Consider the following 21,563-nt stretch of genomic DNA (forward strand, 5'->3'; position numbering starts at 1 on the left):
TATTACTGTTTTTACTGTATTTTTGATCAAATAAATGCATTCTTGCTGAGCCATGAGACTTCTTTCAACAACATTAAACCCTCTTACTGACCCCAAACTTTTGAGTGATTGTGTAACCTCAACATGCATAAGAGTGCATTCAAAAACCATTCAAAATTCAAAATCATTTGAAATGCAAAACATTCTAGTGAGATCTTATGATGAATTTAACACCCTTAACACACCCTTAAAAAACTGAAATAACCCTTCCTTCTGACCGTGAGGAGTGCGGAGCTCGGACTATCATTGATACTCTGCTAGGCTGAGTCATCAAAACAAGAAGACTGAATTTCATTCTGGACTACATTCAGTAAGAAATATTCACTTTCTTTCAGCTTTAATGTATGAGTTTCCAGAATAGGAGACATATTTGAATATTAAAACTATAGGAGGTTGAGACATGGGACAAAAGGCAGGATTTAGTAGAAAGCCACGTGTAAAAGAGGTAACTGGGAAAGTAGTGCAATCAGAAATGGGGAGGGTCTAACAATGGTAATAGTGAATTGTCAAGTGATGTGGGGAAGGTCTTGTAAACACATAAAAATAGGGGAGTTTGTGGTGAGGATCACCCAGTGAATCTCAATCGTAATGATACTCTCAAGAATCACTTCAGAAGATTGTCTCTGTCTATGAAAAAAAAACAAAAAAAAGATTAGCCACTTTTAGGCCAATTACTCCACAATCAAGTCTTATTTCAGGTCCATTTTCAGACCAGGAACCAGGGTGAATTTTAAAGTATGGTGCTCTACAATTTCCTGCTGATATCTCTGATGCCTCAACACAGGGTCAACAGAAAATTATTTATCTATCATGCAATGGTATTTCCTCACATGAACATACCATAAACTGTAAAAGGGCAGGGCTGTTTTTGCATGACCCTGAAGTTCTCTGTGACGCCAGAGTGTTTTTCTAACCTTGTAACCAAACACACTTTCACACAGTCCATCTCTAGTGGCTTATTTGGTTCAATAATAAAGAATGTGTGTATCCACTTATTCACTCTGACACAGTGCCTGAGGGTCTGTTAATACACACACCACTGCATTGTCTATGTGTGTGTGGGTGTCAAGGGGGAAAGCGACCTTCCACAGGAGACATTTCAGACGTGCTTAATCCCTGAAGTTGCTTTTTTTCCAAAAACATTACTGGGGGATTAATAATTATCCCAAAATGATGACTGATAGAAATCATGACTACAAAGTTTCATGCCATTAAAGTCCAGAATAATAAGAAAGTATAGCCCACAAATGGCTCTGACAATACACTAAACCAATTTTTTCTGAATGCAATAAAGCAAACCATATTCAGCTTTCTTATTCACAAATCCCACCAGGCTGAGATGCAGGCCTTTAGTACTTTAGGGAAATTACCAGCAAAACAAGAGCCAGCACAGGTGGGATAGGTTGTCCCAGAGGAGTAAAACACATAAACAACCCTATACCCAGAGGAAATGTTTATTACTCAGAGGTTCCTCTTTTAGAAATCAGGAGACTTAGATAACGGAGATCTCTGTAATGTTTCATTAAAGTATCAACTTCGCCTCAGAAGTTTCCTAATTATACAATTAATGAGGATTCATACATGGCTCAGATAATTTGATGAGAAATCTTTGAGTTCAAATCAAAATCTCTGGCTTTTAATTGCAATGTTTGGTATCTTGCCAGTTTTGAGCACAGTGTGAGACATTGCTGAGATCTCTTCTGAAACTCTTGGGGTGACGCATGTTTGATTGCTGGGGTCATTTTCTCTTCAGAAAATCTGAAAAGCAGGAGATTTAAGCATTTTTCTCCATTTAATCTCATTGCTACCTCATCGTTAACTTTTCTTTCCTGTGGGTGTAATTAAAACTGATCTTCAGATAAAATATAATATGTAGCCTAATATTTTATATTATATTTCTTAGTATTATTAGAATGAAATAAATGATTAGCTTTGCTGCAAATTCAAAGTTGCAAACATTCAAAGACGTCATTAAAATAATCTGTTTTGTATACCTAACAACGTCGTGCAATCTTATCTCAAGATATCTTATAAACAGACAGATATGTAATGAACAGTAAGTTATCACAATTATTACAGTCTATAATGTTAATTAATCACCAGTCGGACGGCTTTGCAGTGACCATTTCATATTTGCATCGATGAACTTGGCGTCTCGAATGACGCTGACAACAGCAAAGATCCACTTGGAAAAAGCAGCTAATGCCAAAATGATTACCTCTGCTTGTCGGCGGCTGCAACGCTTGGATTGCCGTCTGTCCGAGTCGTGCAGAACACTTTACCCCAACAGCAGCAGCTCGACTGCGGGCTCGATTTTCTTCCCGCGCCGCCGGTGCAGAAGTGAATTCAGCGCGAGGACCGCGGCCAGGGCTCCGAGAGCAAAAAAAAAAAAAAAAAAAACTGCCGGTTTCGCTTGCACGCAGACACGGTGCCAAACTGATCCGCACCCCGGGGATCTAATTAAATGGCTAGGCACGGGGGCGTATGGTGAAACGTTTATATATTTCGCCTAGGTATGCAAAACGATGTAGAGTAAAACACCCACACAGGATATCCGACTGTATCCCAAAATCTATTGCATAAATAGGCTACTACTGCATGTGTGTGTGGATGGAGTTGGAAATCTCTCTTCGGAACAAACCCACTTGAACCCACATGAAGCTTGTTTGTGAAATTCCGTGGAGGATTGTGAGCTATTAAACATGGTTTCCGATCCGGTTGTTTTCGCTAATAAAGCAGTGTTCACGTTTATGAACTTTAGATTTTTTTAACAGTTGTTTTAATATTGTCAACTGACTCATAATGAAGAAAATACACCAGAATCGGTGTAATTTTATTAAAATGTGTTGCATCGACAACTGTCCTAAAAGCCCACTGCACAAACTCGCTATAAATACATGATCAGTTTCGTTGTTGTTGTTTTTTTTTAAATAGGCCTACATAAATAGTCTAGAACATAGCTCTTTTTAAATAAGTTAACTGCAAATTGTATTTAAAATTACAGTAAGCTCAATTTACCAACAGTCGTCTCTTACAACCCCTTCATGCCCGCATTCAGCTGAACAGCTAATGTAAAATCATTAATATAGGCCTGTGTTTAAGAACTCAAATGATTTGGTGTTGAGATATGTTTATTATTATTATTATTCTTGCACAGAATAAAAAAAAATATTGTTGTTTCATGCATTAAGTTTATTTATCAGTTTGTTTAGAAAATGTATGTCACTGTTCTTTGTGGTCATTTAGCCTACTCAAAGCTATTTAAAATCAGAAGGGGGGGGGGAGAAAAAATCATATTGGATTTGGGTGTTGAATATGTATCGCAACCTGTTCGGGAAGCCACTCAAGGTCATAGGACGAAAACTGATGTTGGTTTCGCACTGCAGAAATACACCTAAGCATGGCAGTCATAGTGTTACGTGGTAAAAATTAGGAAAATACGGCACATTTATGAGCATAGCTACTCACAGACCCTATATTATTACGGAAATCCGTTTAAATATCTAAAGCATGGCGCGAATATAGTTATTGCCTATCTATAGAGCGAATTTTGTCCACATTAGTTTTTAAAATAAACAATAGCCTAATAACACGTTGACGTGTCAGCGCGTGAAGTTTTGACTTTCACCTGCACACTTGACTGACTTATTGGTTTAATACATTAAATTCCTTCTAACGGCAAACATATTTATAGAAACGCGAAAATGTCGATGAGTATAGATTATTTAGGAATATAGGCCTACTGTTTAAAAAATTACATTGTAAATTGTGATTGCTTTTAACATTAAAAAAAATCTAAACATTTAAGAGCATTTGTTTCTCGTTCAATTCAAATAATTAAATTCAAAGTCCAAATTGCAAATTTGACAGTGTGTAGCCAAACCCATTATATATGAGCCTCAGAAGTTGCAGAAACTGGGTGTTTGAGAATAAAAGGGATGCTGATGTTTAGACTTCACAGACCAGTCTCAGCTCACCAGAAGGATTTGTAGCACTTTAAAGTAACTTTCATTCTCTTTTGTATAATATTCAACAAATCATTAGCAATTATTTCTTCAAAATGTTTATGAAAATGTCATGGAAAATTAAGAAGAAAAAAATATCCAAAGTGCCCCATACCTTCAGACAAATAAAGCTCAATCTAGTAAACTCTTCTAGTCTATAAAACCATGTATTTATCAAAGAATGATGCAGATTCAGAGAACATCTCAAAGCTGTGTTCAATCATGTGTAATCAAAAAGAAAATCATTTAAAAAGTTATTTTATTTGAAATTATTTAAATACAAATAATATATATTTTCCATTTACAATGACAGTTTTCTTGTAAACAAAAGTGGCAGATACTGTTTACTAGGCAATTCACCCCTTTTTCTGGCCGGTGAGTTTCTCTGTGTATGCGGAGAAATTTCTCATAATCTGTGTGCTTCAGTCACAGCATGAATTCTGAAGCTACAATCTTTTTTGGAGCTATAATACTAAAATGTCTATTTATCTGTAAAACCTTTATTATTTTATAAAATTGGTTGTGAATGTGTGAGTTACATGCAGCCAGAACATGACACTTTCTTTATGTCAATAAAGATTACATTGTGTTTATGCTAATGAACGCGAGGGGAAATAAGTCAAATAATTTTCTACGGATGTTGGCAATTTTCCAAATGTAACTATAAAATACATACATTAGTTATTGGGAACAAACAAGAAAATCCAATTTCCTGTCATAAATTCATGATAACATTTTTTTAACAATAAATGGAGATTATCATTCATACGCATTTCTACATTTCAAATAATTTCATATCAGTCACCTCTCCCACTGATTGATAAATAAAAAGACCAGACTAGTATTTTCACAACCACTAAATCAGCACTTCCAATACGCTGTCAGACCTTCCACTGGTGCAAAATAACATTTAAATGGAACGAAAATAATCATATCCAAAAAAATCTACTCTTAATTTTAAGCCCTGTTGCCATCCCTCCACACTTTACAGAAATAAACACTGACCCTCGATTATTCCCATCACTTATATTGGTGTTTTTGCATCACAAACCATTTCCAATATTTGTGGCCACTACAAATTGTATACATTGAATAAGGCATTCATATTTGATGAGAGTGGAATGTAAAACAATATATATATAAAAAAATTAAAACAAAATCAAGCTAAACTATCAATAACTGAGGAATACAGATCTATGGGAAGCCAAAAGTCCTATATGTCATTTGATCATTTATTTTGGTTTTAATTCCACCCACCTGTCTTTCAAAGCCCTATGGCCAACAGATTGATGGGAAAAGACCTGTACTTGTGTACATTCACGCTAGAAACACGGACTCTTTGTAACAACTGCAGTCAGTAACAGTGGGGAATTTTCTGTTTCCAGTTCAAAAAGTCAGTGGGATAAATATATAAGGGGAAAAAAATTCACATTTCAATATTCAAAAACTTGAATTGTCCTAGAGGAAGTTTAAAAAAAAAATGAGGCCATGTTAGTACACAGTGGCAAGAAATCAGTCTGATATCTACCCGCTTATTTGTGAAACAGCGGAACAATAGTTATAGGTAAAGCAACATTAAAGGTTAAATCAGGACTAAACAGTAGACCTGGCTGTGGAATGTCTGCAGTCATTTTTGTGAGGCTGAGACAACCTGTGCTCGTGATGAGAAGCTGGAAGTAGTTAAGATAGGTGAGATTTATAAATGTATTGAATTTCCACACTTCAGGACAATGGAGACAATTTGAGGTGCAACCCACAGCGGTGCGGCTCCTTCGCCCATAACTCTCGCTCAAGCAGCTCCGAGCGTAACAAGTCCTTGTGCTCACTCCAGATTACACTTCACACAGCCTCGTAAAAGTGGAAACACCTGGTAAATTTGATATCTAATAAACTACAAAATGATAAGGTAGAAAACACCCTTGAAGCATAAACGGACATGACATTGAAAAATGACAGTCATGAGGTGTGTGATTTTTCAGCGGTACTCTGGTTTTTATTTTTTCCGACGCATTGGTTGGTCAGACATGTTTTTCGTCAAGTGGAGAGGAATATGAAACACAGCTGGACCCCACACATAACCACTGAGACATCCCACCGATAACGACTGGATGAACGCAGGGAAAGATAACCAACAGTTCCTTAAGTCTTGTTTTGATTGGCAAAATAAACGGTTCAGACAGATTTGCGATTCATGAGGGTTTTAAACAGGAAGAGGGGGCGTCAACGTCCTTGTCTCCTGTTTGCCTCCGGTGTGTGGCGGCCCAGAAGATGGCAACGGTCTGGGGCTATGTGGGTGTGTGGGAGCGTGTGTGTGTGTGTGTGTGTGTGTGTGTGTGTGTGTGTGTGTGTGTGTGTGTGTGTGTGTGTGTGTGCGTGCACGCATGAGTGGGCACATGGGTGTATGAGCTGTGCTCAAGTTTGCATGAAATGACTGGTTTAGTCGTTGTCTTCTTCGTCTTCCTCAGACTCCTCAATGCCATCACTGTCCTCTGGGTCATCCTCTTCTTCCTCAGTTTCTGGGATATCCCACTGTGGGTGGTTATCCAACATGGCCTTCGCCTCGTGAACCTCCAGCTAAAACGAAATAAAATTATGACCACAAAGTTTCTAGTAAATAAATTAACATTGATTAACTGGAGTAATGGCTGCTGAAAATCCAGCTTTGCCATCACACAATTACATTAAAAATATATTAAAATAGAAAACAATTGTAATATGTTTGGCAATATTACTGTTTTACTGTATTTTTTTATCAAATGAATGCAGCTTTGGAGAGGATAAGTGACTTATTAAAAAAAAAAATAATAATAACCTTAAAAATGAAACTTAAAGTACAAAATTTAAATCAACCCCAGCGTTGATTTAAATTTAAATAAACCCCAGCGTTGATTTAAAGTTGATTGTGTATATTTTTGCATAAAATATTTAAACAAATATTTAATAAAAAATAATTTAACAAATAAGAAAGAGCATTTGCAAAGAGAGAATGAAAAAAAAAAAACTGACCTTGAGTGGCTTGACCTGATCTAATCCCATGAATGAATCTGATCTGAGAATCACAGAATATTGATAGTTTCCGGTTTTGGATGGAGCGGGGAATTTCAGTTCAACCTGAGGCAAACAGGAAGTTTACATAATCATTGGTCACTTTACACAACTCAGCACAATCTAATACGGAGGAGTAATTGGGAAATATGGGCAGATTTATGACCCTTTTGTTTACATCCTTGCATTCTCATGCTCCTCACAGAGAGGAAGCACTCAGTATATGTCAGACAGAATTATGACAGGCATCTGGCTGTCCTGTAACCAGACAGAGACTGCAGTGTGGAGGTTGCCTGGCAACAGGCTATGGGGAAAACTGCAGCGCAGGAGACTCTGAAGCTAGCACCATTCAGCCAGTCACACACACACAGCAAAACACTCACTCATTCTATTATTCTTCCATTTTACTATATTATAATAACAGCACACCATATTGTAATTAATTTTAGTGATTTGTTTTTGTTATTATTCCAGTTCTAAATGAAAAAAAGAAGAAAGAAAACCTGGATATACTAAAATTCCAAGACCATCAAAACAATGAGCAACACAATGTCATCCTTTCTTTTACCTCTTTCAACTTTTCTCAACAAAAAGGTATGATAGAGCACAGAAAGATGGTTGTGGCCTCACCTCCTCAGTGTCTTTGAGTGTGCACACATGATTGGGCATAGACACCAGTGTCTGCTCCTTCCTATCTGCGATGTAGAGCCACCACCACTCCTGTTTCTCCTCAGGAAAGTACAGGCTGTAGACAGGGTGTGTGACCTTAGACTTGGTCTCCAATAGCGCCCTTTCACGACGCTGAATGCTCTGTTGTAGGGCCTCCCATTCCTATAGAAAAAGACGTGCTGGTTATGGAATAATCTGCACTGCAATAACTACCATCAGCAGTCACTCATCCAAGAGATTTGACACACACCTCCTCATCATCTCCGGCAATCTCGTCCATCTCAGTGTCACTCTGCTTGTCACTCTCCTCATCTCTCTCGCTGGGTGAGTCCTTATTTCCCTCTGCTTCGTCGGATTCACTGCCTTTATCAGAGAGATCGTCCTCTTCCTCTTTTGATGCAGCAACTTCCTGTGAACAAAAACATATGCAATGGAGTGAAAGATTTGTTGTTGCTGTCAATAATATCAGAAAATGTGCATCAAAATAAAACTGACTAAAATGAATATGACATATATTACACTACCAATTTTGGGGATGGCAACATCATTATTTTTTTTAAAGAAGTCTCTTATGCTCACCAAGGCTGCATTTGTTTGATTTAAGAAAAGCAGTTTTCTATTTTAATATGTTTTCAAATTTAATTTATTTCTGTAATGACAAAGCAGACATTACTCTAGTTTTCAATGTCACATGGTACTTCAGAAATCATTCTAATATGCTGATTTGGCGCTCAAGAAGCATTTATTATTATCAATGTTAAAATCAGTTTTTCAGAATTCTTTGATGAATGGAAAGTTAAAAAAAACAGCATTTGTTCAAAATAGAAATATTTTGTACCACTATAAAGGTTTTACTGTCACTTTCATGCATCAATTTAATCTATCCTTGATTAATAAAAGTATTAACGAAAACGTACTGACCTCAATCTTTTTACGGTAAAATTGAAGGTCATTTTTATCAAAAGAAAAAAAAATGTACCACTGAATATATACAAAGTTCTAGGTTCCTTACATTTCCTGCCACATTGCCATTGGCCTGTTTGGCCTTGTCTCCTTTTGCTTGCTGTTGGGTGACTGGTTTCTTCTTAGTCAGTTTCTTCTTTTTGGACTTGGCAGCTTTTTTAGCTCCTTTATTCTTATTTTGCCAAACTTTTGTTTTGTTTTTGGCATCACCTTGCTGCAAATGACAAATTAATCATTTTAAAACGTTCAAACATGATAATGAGCAAATAGCAAGATGCAAATTGCATTTTTAAATCATTATAATTTTGTGTTTGATTAATGTGTAACTTAAAAGCATGACTACCTCCTCTGTATTAGCTTCCTCTGTAGGTAGAGGTGCATTCTCCTCTTTCTCGAACATCTCCTAAACACAAATACAAATTTAGCGTACAAATTTACAATGTTGTTGTGCGTAAAGAATTCAATATAGATATCAATAACGCCTGTTTTTGGTCAAATATGATTGTCTTGCTGAAATGAATTCTTAACCAAAAAAAACTAAAACAAAAAACAAGCTCAGCATTGACTTCTTGTGGATGCCTGCTGCAACTGCAATGTGTGTACCAATGGCCATTCCATGACCATAATCAATGCCCATAATATATACATAAACAAATCAACCACTATAGTTGAGTAATACTACCCCTTTTCAAGTAAACATCTGGATGAGGAATGGTGGCCCATGAGATATTCTTGTAAATATACTACTTACAGACATTCTCTTCCTTGTCAAGGTAACCGTAACTGTGACAATGGATCCTGCTGTGATGTTATTGCTATCTTCATCGTCCAATACTGTAGAGTGATGAAACATACACAAAGTTAAAGCCTTTAAATCACACATATTGTTTTTATTGAATGTAAGAGTGTACAAACGCTGACTAACAAACACACCTTGAAGTTTAGTTTCCATGTTGATATAGGGGAAGCTCCCGAGGACTGCCATGACCTCATCATACTTCTCATCCCCAAGGAATCTCAGCATGTTTCTCCTGTCAGAGTCTCTCAGACTGACCAGATCCTGCAACGTCCGCACCTTATACTGAGAATAAGAGAGGGGAACGATATTTGGAAACCATAGTTTTTTGCATAGTAACAATAGTTTAAGTGGGGGTATGTAACTATGGTTTGTATTAAACTTGTTATGAAGAAAAACAGCCAAAACATTTAGAAAGTGCAACTATAACTGATGTAGCAGATTCCCTCATAGCCATAACTATTAGTATGCATGGATTAAAAAAAATAAAATGCCACAGTTTTTATAGTTATACTATAAACAACAACAAAATTGCCCTAATAGATTCTTTTATGTGCTGCAACGCCTTTGAGAAAGATGTACCTTTTTAGAGATACAGTATCGGAGGTGCTCCTCTTCAAAATGGGGCAGCTGCAGGAGAGGAGACTTGGCCTCCTGCAGTCCTTGAACCACCATCTGAGACAGTTTCATGCAGTTCTCTATGGACGTCAGCCTGGGGGCCCGAAGGCCTATAAAATCAAACACAAGCAAAAAAAAAAAAAAAAAAACATGTTTTAATCATGTATCAGGGCTCGCAAAATCGCTAGCCCGACGTCCCAGAGCTAGTGTGTTTTCCAGTCGTGCTACCAAAATAACCGGCCTCCCCGACGGGCTATCTGAAATAGTGTAATCAAATTTCTCCCTTTATTCAGATTATTGACTAGTTATTTTAGGGAAAAATATGACCACGCAAGTTTTTGATCATGCTGATTTATCCGCAGCGCAATTTCTCATGAATCTCCGTGCCTGTTTTAAGAGAAACACATGATCAGAGGCGTAAGTTTGTTTTAAAAAGTGGGTGGGACAGGTGTGTGTGTGTGTGTGTGTGTGTGTGTGTGTGTGTGTGTGTCAGGGGGGGGGGGGCGGGGGGGGGTTACAATGTTGCTATGTACAATAACAATTTTAGAAAAAAATAACATTACAATGTCTAGAAATCAATTTCAATAGTAATATTACATTGGGTTTAATTAGTCTTTTAATGAGATCTACTAATATTGTTAGCGTAGATAGATTTAGCTCAGTGATTAGATCAGCGATTTTCCTTGTGTGCCTTAATGGTCTTGTGGTTTAAACTTTTGCCAACCGTGTCAGAGATTCTGGGTTCTAATCCGCACACGTATAGATTTTTTTGTTTTTTTTTCATCAAAACCGAATGTGTTCATCAGTGGTTACAGTATATATCAAGCAGGGACACATTTGTGTGCCTTTTGTTTTGTGATTTCACCGGAACGAATATAGAGTCTCCGCAACGGCGATAGATTGAAGCACGCGTCTGAGTGAAGACTGTGCGCGAGCCACAAGAGAACATCGTTTCCATGACACTGATAGCCGCGGCAACGAGCACTCAGCTTGATTTAAAAAACAACACATTTTAGCACTAGATTGTCTCTTATTTAATAACGAACTAAATGAATGCTCTGCTAGTTAACTGGAGATGTTTTATTTATTTGTATTAGGTACATCCGTGCCTCGAAAATGTTTCACAAAGTGGTAGGGGACCCTGAGAAAAAGTGGTGGGGACATGTCCCACCCATAAATTGCGCCTTTCCACTTAAATCCATAAATCCATAAAGAATGTTTGAATCCATGTGCTAACACACTATCACTGTAAAGCTGCTTTGAATCAAACAAATCTGTATGGTAAAAAGCGCTACATAATTAAAGGTGACTTGACCATCATATATTCTGCTATAAACACCATAAAATAATTAGAGCACCATTTACTTGCCTCAAAAAAGTCTGGTATTGTTATTATTATTATATATTGCTACACTTCAATATGTGAATTATTTCATCAGAAAATTAACACTTTTAGAGTTGTCATACTTTAAGACAACTGAGCTGCGCACTTGTTGATATTTGTGTTTTGAAAAAGTTTTTGATTGATGTTTTGACTCCTAACCAATTTTCTACATTAAAAATTGTCTTTTTATTTGGGCTAGTAAAATTCATTTCGGGCTACCGAAATCTGAAGAGTGCCTACCCGAAGGGCTACCAGCGATTTTGAAATTTTGCAAACCCTGTGTATGATAATATAAACTAGTGTTCAATAGTTTGGAATCAGAAAGATTTTTAAAATTTATTTGATTAAAATACAGTAAAAAAAAAAAAAACTGTTATATTGTGAAGAAGTATTACAAATTAAAATAACTATTTTCTGTTTTATTTTATTTTAAAATTGTATTTATTCCTGTGATGGCAAAGTTGAATTTTCAGCAGCCATTACTTCAGTTTTCAATGTCACATGATCCTTCAGAAATCATTCTAACATTTATTAGCATCAATGTTGAAAAAAGTTGTGCAGCTTGATATTTTTGTGGAATCCATAATACATTTACCTTTCAGGGCTCTTTGATGAATAGAAAGTTCAAAATAACAGCATTTATTTGATTTATATATATATATAATTTAAAGTCTTTACTGACATTTTAATCAATTTAATGCATTCTTGAATAAAAGTATTAATTTCTTTCAAATCAAAAATCATACTGATGCCAAACTTTTTAACTGTAGGTGTATATGTATATTAACATTAAGCCTTAGTCCATCGGTCAATATTTGAAAATATTGTTTTCAAGTTACCTCCTCTACTGGTTGCCATCATAGTGAGTTGACAGCCAACATTGATCATTTCCTGTAGTAAAGCAGGGCCCTTCTTCACCACAAACCTTTGATCTGCAGAAGATACAAAACTTCTAATTAATTCACATTAATAACCCTAAATTATTTGCAATGATAATTCAACATGAATACAGGTCAGGTAGCTCAACTAGCAGAGCGTGGCATTAGCAACGACAAGTTTGGGTTTGATTCTCAAGGAGCACACATACTTGCAATGTATAGCTTGAATTCTTTTGGATAAAACCGTCTGCCAAATGCATAAATGTAATGAATTGTATTAGACAGGTAGTGGTTTTGGTATTATCTTACAGGAATAAATGTTGACACTTGAGTGGTGTGTGTGAATGCATTGCATACCCTCCTCTATGTTCTCAGAAACATCCATCCTGGCAAGGTGTGTAAGTAATAAGACTCGAGCCTTCAGGCTGTAGGGATAGCAGAACGGAGGCTCCTTCTTCTTAACATTAATATTCCCCAGCTCCCGAATCAACTGCATAAAGGAACAAACACCCAGCATTATATTTACTATATGAAATTGTAATCATTATCCACAAGCACTCTTAAATCTTCGCCACAAAATGCATATAAATGTTTGAACATTTTACCTGGGGAACTTCTATGTTGTCTGTTGGTCTTATAATGGCCTCTTTGTTACTACGAGGATCAAACTCAAATGCTGCTGTCAACACCATCACCAATCCTGTCAAACAGAGAGAGACTCAGTCAGATGAATTCACGAAAGGATGTCGTAAAATAGTTTTCTGAATGGTGACCTTACGTCCTTCTAGGTGTGCACTTACGTTTCATGTTCATTGTAGGTGTTTTGTACATAAAGTGCATAAAAAGCTGAGTTGTGTTGATCAGGATCTGATCACCGCTGTAGCGAATGGAACGGTACCACCATGTGCCCTAAACACAAATGCACACATTAATATAGGGTTTATCAGAATATGAATCAATGGAAATCAATTAAAGGGTTTCTATACTAGTTTCTAAAATGCCTGTACAAAACAACCAACAAGGTACACTACTGTTTAAAAGGTTCTTTTATTTTTATTTTTTAATGAATTGATATCTTTTATTCGGCAAGGAAACATTAAATTGATCAAAACCAACAGTAAAGTCATTTAAACATCGGTTTCAACATTGATAATAATAAGAAATATTTCTTGAGCACTTAATTAGATATTAGAATGATTTCTGAAAGATCATGTGACACTGAAGACTGGGGGTAATTCAGCTTTGTCATCACAGGAATAAATACAATTTTAAAATATAGCTGCAAGCAGCCATTACCGGGGCCAAGCGCAAGAAGCGGCAACAGATGCCATCATGGGTGGGAGTGGCAGATCTACTGCAGCAAGGAGCAACTAAAGACATTTTAAGAGAATTTTTTGGGCAAATGGCTAAAAAGTCATATATACAGTAACTTTTAAGATGATTTAATGGATTATCACTTTCGACCAATAGGTGGCGCAGTTACGAAATCGATGTGATGTGGTCAGAGTGAGGTGACAATGACATATACAATGGGTGCTTCTCAATATCCCTCCTTGTCTCCTCGATCCTCCGTCCTCCATCCTATGCCCCGGAAACCGATCGAGCTCAGCCATCTTGAAGGACATCTCAATTCTCTAATTGCACCGCGAGGAGGCGAGGATCGAGGAGTGAGGAGGCTTCCAGAGGAGCTATGAGCGAGGATGCACAGTTGCATGCTTTGCGGAAGTGTTTTACAGACTAAACGTGACGCACGTATAAATTCTCCTCCCCCTTCACGTCGGTCACAATCATTTTAATTTATACTTTACCATTGCAGTTTAAATAAACCACACATCTCACATATTTCAACAGGGTATCTTGCTTTATTATTATTTATTACTAATTTCTTAAATAACCAAACTTCAACAACATAAGGGCAGATCCTTTGAGCGCTGCTGATGACGCAGTGAAGTGACGCTCGAGTGATCAAGTATTCCAAAGTATAAAAAAAAACTTTCATTCGATTCCTCTGTCCTCATTTTCTTTCCTTGCAGCCTTCCCTCGCATCCTGCAGGGGGTGGAGCTGAGACGCGAGGAAAGGAAGCGAGGAAAGGAAACGAGAATGCACAAATAAGAATTGAGAAGCACCCAAAGTTTGGTGTCAAAATGTCAAGGCATTGCAGAGATAAAGACGTAATAGTCATTTTGGCAGCATGCCTCAATTTTGCTGCTGCGGTATACGAAAACGGTTTTGTCTATCGTCACGAAATCCATAACTTTTAGTCGGCATGGTCTGGAGATGATATGATTCGATTTTGGTGAAAATCGGACGAATGGTCTAGGAGAAGTTTGAAAAAGAAGTTTTTGAAAGTAAATAAAGATGGCATACAGGAAGTTTGTCCAAATACATCAAACTTGGTATCTATTGGCGCTTTTCCAATGCTGGTACGGCTCGGTACGGCTCAGTACGGTTCGGCTCGGCGCGGCACGGTTCGGCTCGCTTTCGCTTTACCACTGCTTGGTACGACTCGGCACGGCACGGCGCGGCTCGCTTTAGCTCGGTTTGCTTTTCCACTGCAGATAGTCCCGCTTCAAAGTGGGTGGGATTATAGTCGGACCGTAGTTTATCCGCTCCTCGGCAACCAACGAGACGAACGTCTGCACTTTGTCCACTGACCACGATTCAGCCATTTCTTTTTTATGGAAGTTTTCTTTCTTTCTTTTTTCTTCAAGCAAGTCAAGCAAGTAGTTTTAAAACAGGTGCTACAGCGGTGGCTGTTGTCTACTGGCTATTTAAATCTAGTGGGTTTAGTGTCTCGTGTCGCAAATACAATGACGCTGATAGTGACGATTCTGTCTGTCTGACCAATCAGTGATCTGTAGTGTTTTCACGTCACATTTTAGTATCGGTACGGTACGCTTGGAACCTCAACAGACCAGGTACCATTTAAAGCGAGCCGAAGCGAGCCGTACCGTACTGTACCATGCAGTGGAAATGCGCCATAAGTGAGCCGTACCGAGCCGTACTGTACCATGCAGTGGAAAAGCGCCAAAGCGTGCCGTACCGAACCGTTCCATGCAGTGGAAAAGCGCCATAAGTTCTCGGCATGACCCAAGGAATCTATTAAGACCAGTGTCATTACAATAAGCATATTTTTTCAAAAGTTATTAGCGTTTTTGAAATTTAGTTTTGACCAACAGGTGGCGCTGTCTCGAAATCTTTTGAGTACCTTCAGGGGATGGTGTTGGTGGCAAATTCTTAGTTTCATAATGTTACAGCAATGCATTTGTTAAGTATAGCATTTTACATCACAAAACTGTATTGAAGTCAATGGGAATTTCATGTTTTTTTCTATTATAGCGCCACCAAGAGGCAAAATCCTCAGAATGAGCCCATACATGTGTGTGCCAAATTTGGTGAAAATATCTCAATTCGCTTCGGAGTTATAGACATTTATATGAAAAAACATGTAAAAAAATTACTGACACGTGACTTTGATTGAATTTTACTACCCCTTACTATCAATATTTTGGCATTTGGGCATTGGCGTATAGCCAGCGACCTATGTTTCCAAACTTCTGACGGTGGTTTTGTCTCGATCGGACTAACGGTTTCGAAGATATCGGCAAATGTTTTTTAACCGCTAAATCACAACGCTACACAAACCGTAAACAAAACCTAAGCATATTTGGTATCTTTGGACTCGGCAAGGATTCAGGATCCCAACGAGATGACTCCCGTGAAAATATGTCAACCACACCCAGAGTTATAAACATTTGAAAAATAAATTTCGTTTCGAAACTTCTCAGGCTCCTGCAGAGCATCGTACTGATGACCCATACCGAGTTTCGTAACAATTCGTTCATGCGTTCAGAAAATACAGCATTTTAGCACATAATTCAAAATGTCCGAAAGCTAAAATGGCCGACCTGGGAAAATTGGATATCAGTCGACTCGGCATGACGCCCTGAATCTAACGAGACCACTTTTATGATTTTTGGACAAACTGTTCAGAAGTTATAAGCAAAAATAGCCATTTTTCATATCTCTGGACCAGTAGGTGGCGCTGCGCCGAAACGCAGCATGTAGCCTCAGGTCATGCTTGTGATGACACGTACCAAGTTTGGTCTGAATAAGATTAAGCGTTGCGGAGATACAGCCTTACGTCTGTTTTCGCAAGCGCAACGTAAAATTAGTTTGTGCGTTTATCGTAAACGTTTTGATGAATCGTCTTGAATTCCATAACTTTTTGTCGGCACTGCCTGGAGATGATCTGGTGCAATTTTGGTGAAAATCGGACAAACCGTCTAGGACGAGTTTGCAAAAGTAGGTTTTTTGGACAATTCAAAATGGCGGCCATATTTTTATGATGGAAAATGACGTCATAGGGTGCGATCTAATCGTCATGAGCTCAGGAATCAGAGGAAAAGAGAATTTTGTTGATAGGCCTTACAGGTTCAAAAGTTATTAGCATAATTTGAGTGAAACTTTGGACAGGTGGTGGCGCTAGAGGCAATGAGTTAGAGACACCAAAATTGGTGTATTTAATATTGGGACTGTCCTCTATCAGAATGTCAAACCAAAACAACTTTCCCGCAAACGGTTCTATGGGCTGCCATAGACGCCCAGTCGGAAGAAGAAAAATAAGAACGCTAATGATTACAATAAGTGCCTCCGCACCTTCGGTGCTTGGCCCCTAAATATATTAAAATAGAAAATACTTATTCTAAATTGTAATAATATTTCACAATATCACTATTTGTACTTTATTTTTGATCAAACACATGCAGTCCTGGTGAACATAAGAGACTTCTTTCAAACACATTCTAACTTTTGAACAGTAGTGTACATGTTTTCTATGAAATCTAAAGTCTAAGTTATTGATCGCCACTAGAAGACTAGCTTACCACAACCACAGGAAGGATGACCATAAAAGCCAACCCATAGACCAGCAGCACCTGTGAAAGGCACAAGCAAACAGGTTTTGCCATTTATTGCACTCTTGGAGCATTTATATAATTTTTAGTTGACACTTAAAATGTGCTTAAAACTTAACTGACAGCTGGAGAAAAAAAAAGTGTGTGAACTTACCAGCATGGAGTTTTTCTGGTCAACAATCCACGCAGGAAGAGCGATTCCAAAACTCGTCACTGGTCAAGAGTGAAATGAAATCGAGATAAAAATGAGGGGGGGGTTTTTTCTTCAGTTTAGGGAACACTAAATAATCAATCAATGAGCTAACAAGTTAAAGAAATCATCACCTCTTGGGCCATCAGGGTTGCCATATGTCTCCCAGTTTTTCCGTGATTCCTCATTTGTCAAACTGTGAGAAAGTATGAGTGTGGAAAACAATTTCAAAAACTGATGATTACATACTGTGCCATATTGACAAGTAATTGAAAGGTGCAGCGTGGGTATTTCAAGAAGATTAAGCATTTAATTCTGGCACAGTGGATGACATTTTTAATGAATAGCTTTTTTATGAATTGTATTGTGCTAGCTAAAACAACACACTGCAATACCAAGATTGAAAAATTAGTTGCCACAGCCATAAATAACATGACATTAAATTTAAAAGGCAACTTTGAATAAAACGGGTGGCGGCAGCAGTCTTACGCTGAGTAAGCTTTAGCAAGCTTCATGAACATGGCCTCATCTCCACCTTTATCAGGATGGTGTTTTAGAGACAGAACTCTGTACTGCTTCTTAATCTCAGCAACAGATGCCCCCTAAAGAGGAACATAATGGATCTATTAATCTTGAGAAGAAGTAGTTTAGAGATTAAAATGACAAAGAACAAGATTAACAAGAGAGAAAGCAAGAATGCCGTCCTTACCGCGTCCAAGTTGAGGACCTCATAGGGGTTATACTCCTGGTACTCTCGATCTAATTTAGACACCTTATAGGCCAGGAAAAGAAATACTGCCCACCCAAACAATAGGGCTGCTTTTCTAAAATGACATAGAACAACAAAAAAAGTGAATTTTAGTTTGGAACCACAATTTACAATTAAATAGACAGTAGTTGCTGTGTATGTAATGGTGACTAAATAGCCAAAAGAGCAGATTTAAACCATGAAAGACGGGATGTCTGAATACTCCATGCATCTGATCCAAGCTTTGTGCTTTAAATAGTTGGTGCAGAGCTTTGAAAAGTGTCTGAGGCCATTATTTTGCTGAAGAATTAATAATTTCATAAGTTTTGACCACTGTGCTGCATTGCTGGGTTGTCACAGCAATATACAAGAAGAGTACATTTGATCTAGATCGCTATATGAAATTTCAGAAATCAAATCAAATAGTGTGATATCAATAAACAAAAACTTACAAAATCAACTGCTGTCCTAATGGTGAATCATAATAAAAAATGTTTTCAGAATACCAAGCACTTAATACATCATATGCTAATATATTAAACAATATATATATATATATATATTTTTATATCCTTTAATATACTTAACATGCATAATGGGCTAATTAAAAAAAAAAAAATTAGCATTTTGCATCATCATAAACAGATGCTGTTGTACAAATGCAAATGTTCCCCAGTGCACACTATATACAAACAACTACTGCAATAATAACAATCTATGCATGTTAAAAACTAAATGCTTACAAACTGCAAAAAGACAGAAAAACAAGCTAAATGAGATGAATTCCCCTGAAATGCTTTCACAGAAACAATCACTTACTTAAGTGTTGGAACAATGCTCTGCTGTGATTTCATAAGCCGAAGGCGATACCACAGACATCTTCCATGAACTCTTCGTAAACTCTTCAACCGCAATTGCTCTGTGAATTAATTTGCGTAACAGACAAGAATAAGAAAAAACAATTGTGCAATGAATCTAATTCTCACTCACCATGCAAACATACAGCCCATACCAAAGCAGTACTCTGTACACTGATAGCTTCAGATAATAATGCTATGGTACGTTAGTTAGTGGGGTTTTGCAAACTTGGCATGGCATTTGATATTTTTATCTGAATGTGACCCTTTGTGGCCCTCTTACATTGAGAGCCATATTACAAAAGCTGCCTGAAAATGTACAAAAATGTTAATGTTATATAACAGAAATGAACAAGACAAGGATTTTTGTGCAGTAAAACCATCATTAATAATATCTAGACAGAGGCAGTCTGTCGCACAGTCGCACACACACAAAAAATTAAGCTGTAGTGTTTTCAGCCTGATAGGAAATTACTGAGCATTAATGAGCTGTAAAAACCAAGAAAGTGTAGCTTTTCTTGAATGTTGCTTGTGTTACACACTTCATTCTTGTTTGCACAGCTGAACACTTGCACTGTTTATACACTTAAATATGTGTTTACAAATTAATTATAAATTTGTACCTTTTACCTGTCAGTTTATTTTTGTGTTTTCTTCTATGTAGCCTGCAGAAACTACATGCCATTGTGGCTGTATTTATTGCTGTGAATTTTATCAAGTTTGACTTGACTTAATAGCATGTCTATCTGTTGCATGTAAACAGCATGTAAATGAAAGATACACATGCAGTTCATGAAAGAGCACAATTCACAAGAAGGTGAAAAAACATTTCATAACACATGCTTACAAATTAGTGGGAGTGGCACTGAATGCCATGCAGATTGCAGACGGAAAAGAATTTAAAAATCCACTGCATTATATTATATGTTCAGATTAGTTGAATGTGTTTGCCAACGTAAACAAATGAGGACATACGAAAACAAGCCTATTGAACGGAGGACCACTGCATTTAACGTATGTAGCTGGTGTGTGATGGCAGCAAAGCTCAAATAGAAACCTGAAAAGCCTTATTAATAAGTATCTGCATTAGGATCCGTTACTGACACTTCTAAAATACTGGAAATATCCCACCTAGTCTAGTTTATTTGAATAAGGGTCAGCTGCTAATGCCACACATTAACATTCTGGCAAGCCCTTGGTGTCATTACTAGATTTACTCTCGGCATTCGTTTTATTAAATACAGCAATGCCATCAAATATTCTTCTCAGAAAAGGCAATCTGGTAATCAGGGTGATCAGGCAACTGGTTAGCTGGTAGTGCATTAGCATATGGGGCCTTACCCGCATTCTGATCCCGGGGCCAGAGGTAATAGGTGGCTGGGATGACTATTAGTCCCACAAAGGACGTGAGGAAATAGAAAAAAGTGTTGCCACTGTCGTCGTACTGAAACTGCTGTCCAGCCATTTCGCAGCGGCACTAAACCCCAATTTTTTCTGCCGCCTTGCCGCCGTATCAGTCGCTTCACTGTAGGACTAGACACATATGCGGGAGAGGGAAGCCAGCATCCACGCACTTTCTGCCACGATAGCTATTGTTTTCAAAATAAAAGTACCCCGGTGTTTGTATTATTTTTATTAAGACTTTGCACGCCTAAGTTGATTATATAAAAAAATTTAAAAACGCATTTTATTTTACATTACTGCGATTGTTGTTGGTAGGATAAAAATGTATATATTTTACTCTTAACACGCCTCGCCGCTTGCTTTCGTAGTTCTTCTGAAATACGAAAAACCTGTGCGCCGTTTTTAAGTAGAAGTGTACGTGTTCTACGCGTGCGCGTTGTAGTATTACTTGTTTTACACCATTTATATTTTTGGTTGAAACCCCTGATTTTAAGTTTTTATTTGGCGTTTAATTTACAAAATGACAGCCTGCTAAAAACTGATGAAGAAAAAAAACAACCTTTACAGACATTGGGACCCTCACACTCTCAACCAAGGACCCCAAAACAAAAGTTGGCGTGCCCACCTGTTCTGCGCAATATCATGTACTGATGTGTGTGTAGGTTGTTAGATTCTGCAAACAGCATAATTTCAACATTGACAAACCCGGCCCAGAAGTTCAGTCGTCATTTTCTCCTCCAGTATGTGGAACCATTGGCGTTTTAGCCTATATGTAAACATGTTTTTTGTTTTTTGTATTTTTTTTTTGTATTTGTATTTGCCTGTTACTGTTTGTGTTTTTTTTACTGTTTGTCTTTTGGACCATGTGTGTAGTGTCCTTAATAAAAGCTTTGATGATGATGATGACTATTATATAATAATATTTGGACCCAGATTATTGTAGTGGATCATTTTAAATAAACCAAAAAAGTATTTCAGATGAATAGAGATCCTAGAGCCTCAATAAAGAATATGGTTTTATTAGACAATCACTTGATTTTTTTTTTAATTC

The 21,563-nt window shown here is 37.4% G+C and overlaps 2 protein-coding genes across 4 annotated transcripts in view; both read right to left on the reverse strand.

Moving 5' to 3' along the window:
- scml4 (Scm polycomb group protein like 4) overlaps positions 1-2,626 on the reverse strand; it is a 32,038-nt gene extending 29,412 nt beyond the window's left edge. Inside the window, exon 1 of one of the 2 annotated variants that reach the window (XM_056270794.1) lies at positions 2,258-2,626. The gene's annotated coding sequence lies outside the window, so the exon portion shown is untranslated. The remainder of the gene's footprint in view (positions 1-2,257) is intronic. The other variant, XM_056270796.1, reaches the window with a different exon arrangement.
- A 1,659-nt stretch (positions 2,627-4,285) lies between these two features.
- sec63 (SEC63 homolog, protein translocation regulator) lies at positions 4,286-20,672 on the reverse strand. 2 transcript variants are annotated; one of them, XR_008809482.1, is made up of 21 exons: positions 20,450-20,672; positions 19,071-19,170; positions 18,213-18,327; positions 17,993-18,105; positions 17,638-17,699; positions 17,468-17,526; positions 17,284-17,334; positions 13,197-13,305; positions 13,002-13,096; positions 12,754-12,886; positions 12,358-12,450; positions 10,099-10,244; positions 9,654-9,801; positions 9,472-9,554; positions 9,064-9,123; positions 8,770-8,934; positions 8,008-8,166; positions 7,719-7,919; positions 7,050-7,154; positions 5,380-6,617; positions 4,286-5,349 (listed from the first exon to the last, which is right to left on the reverse strand). XR_008809482.1 is itself a non-coding variant. In XM_056270791.1 (20 exons), the coding sequence occupies exons 1-20, from the start codon at positions 20,571-20,573 to the stop codon at positions 6,480-6,482; spliced, it is 2,259 nt and encodes a 752-aa protein (XP_056126766.1). In that variant the 5' UTR covers positions 20,574-20,672; the 3' UTR covers positions 4,286-6,479. The 2 variants fall into 2 exon arrangements, 1 of the variants encoding a protein (XP_056126766.1); XM_056270791.1 differs by having other exon boundaries at positions 4,286-6,617.
- Positions 20,673-21,563: the final 891 nt, after the last annotated feature.

Source organism: Rhinichthys klamathensis, unplaced genomic scaffold (assembly GCF_029890125.1).
Source record: "Rhinichthys klamathensis goyatoka isolate OS25496 unplaced genomic scaffold, OSU_Roscu_1.1 h1tg000308l_1, whole genome shotgun sequence".
NCBI lineage: Eukaryota > Metazoa > Chordata > Actinopteri > Cypriniformes > Leuciscidae > Rhinichthys > Rhinichthys klamathensis.

What these genes read in the sequence shown, in the direction of transcription:
- sec63 (XM_056270791.1), bottom strand. Translation starts at nt 20,573, where the DNA reads ATGGCTGGACAGCAGTTTCAGTACGACGACAGTGGCAACACTTTTTTC. An exon ending in AGCATTGTTCCAACACTTAA is followed by an intron (nt 18,328 to 19,070) that starts GTAAGTGATTGT and finishes ATGTCATTTTAG; the next exon opens with AAAAGCAGCCCTATTGTTTG. An exon ending in AGGAAGCTAATACAGAGGAG is followed by an intron (nt 8,935 to 9,063) that starts GTAGTCATGCTT and finishes TGTCATTTGCAG; the next exon opens with CAAGGTGATGCCAAAAACAA.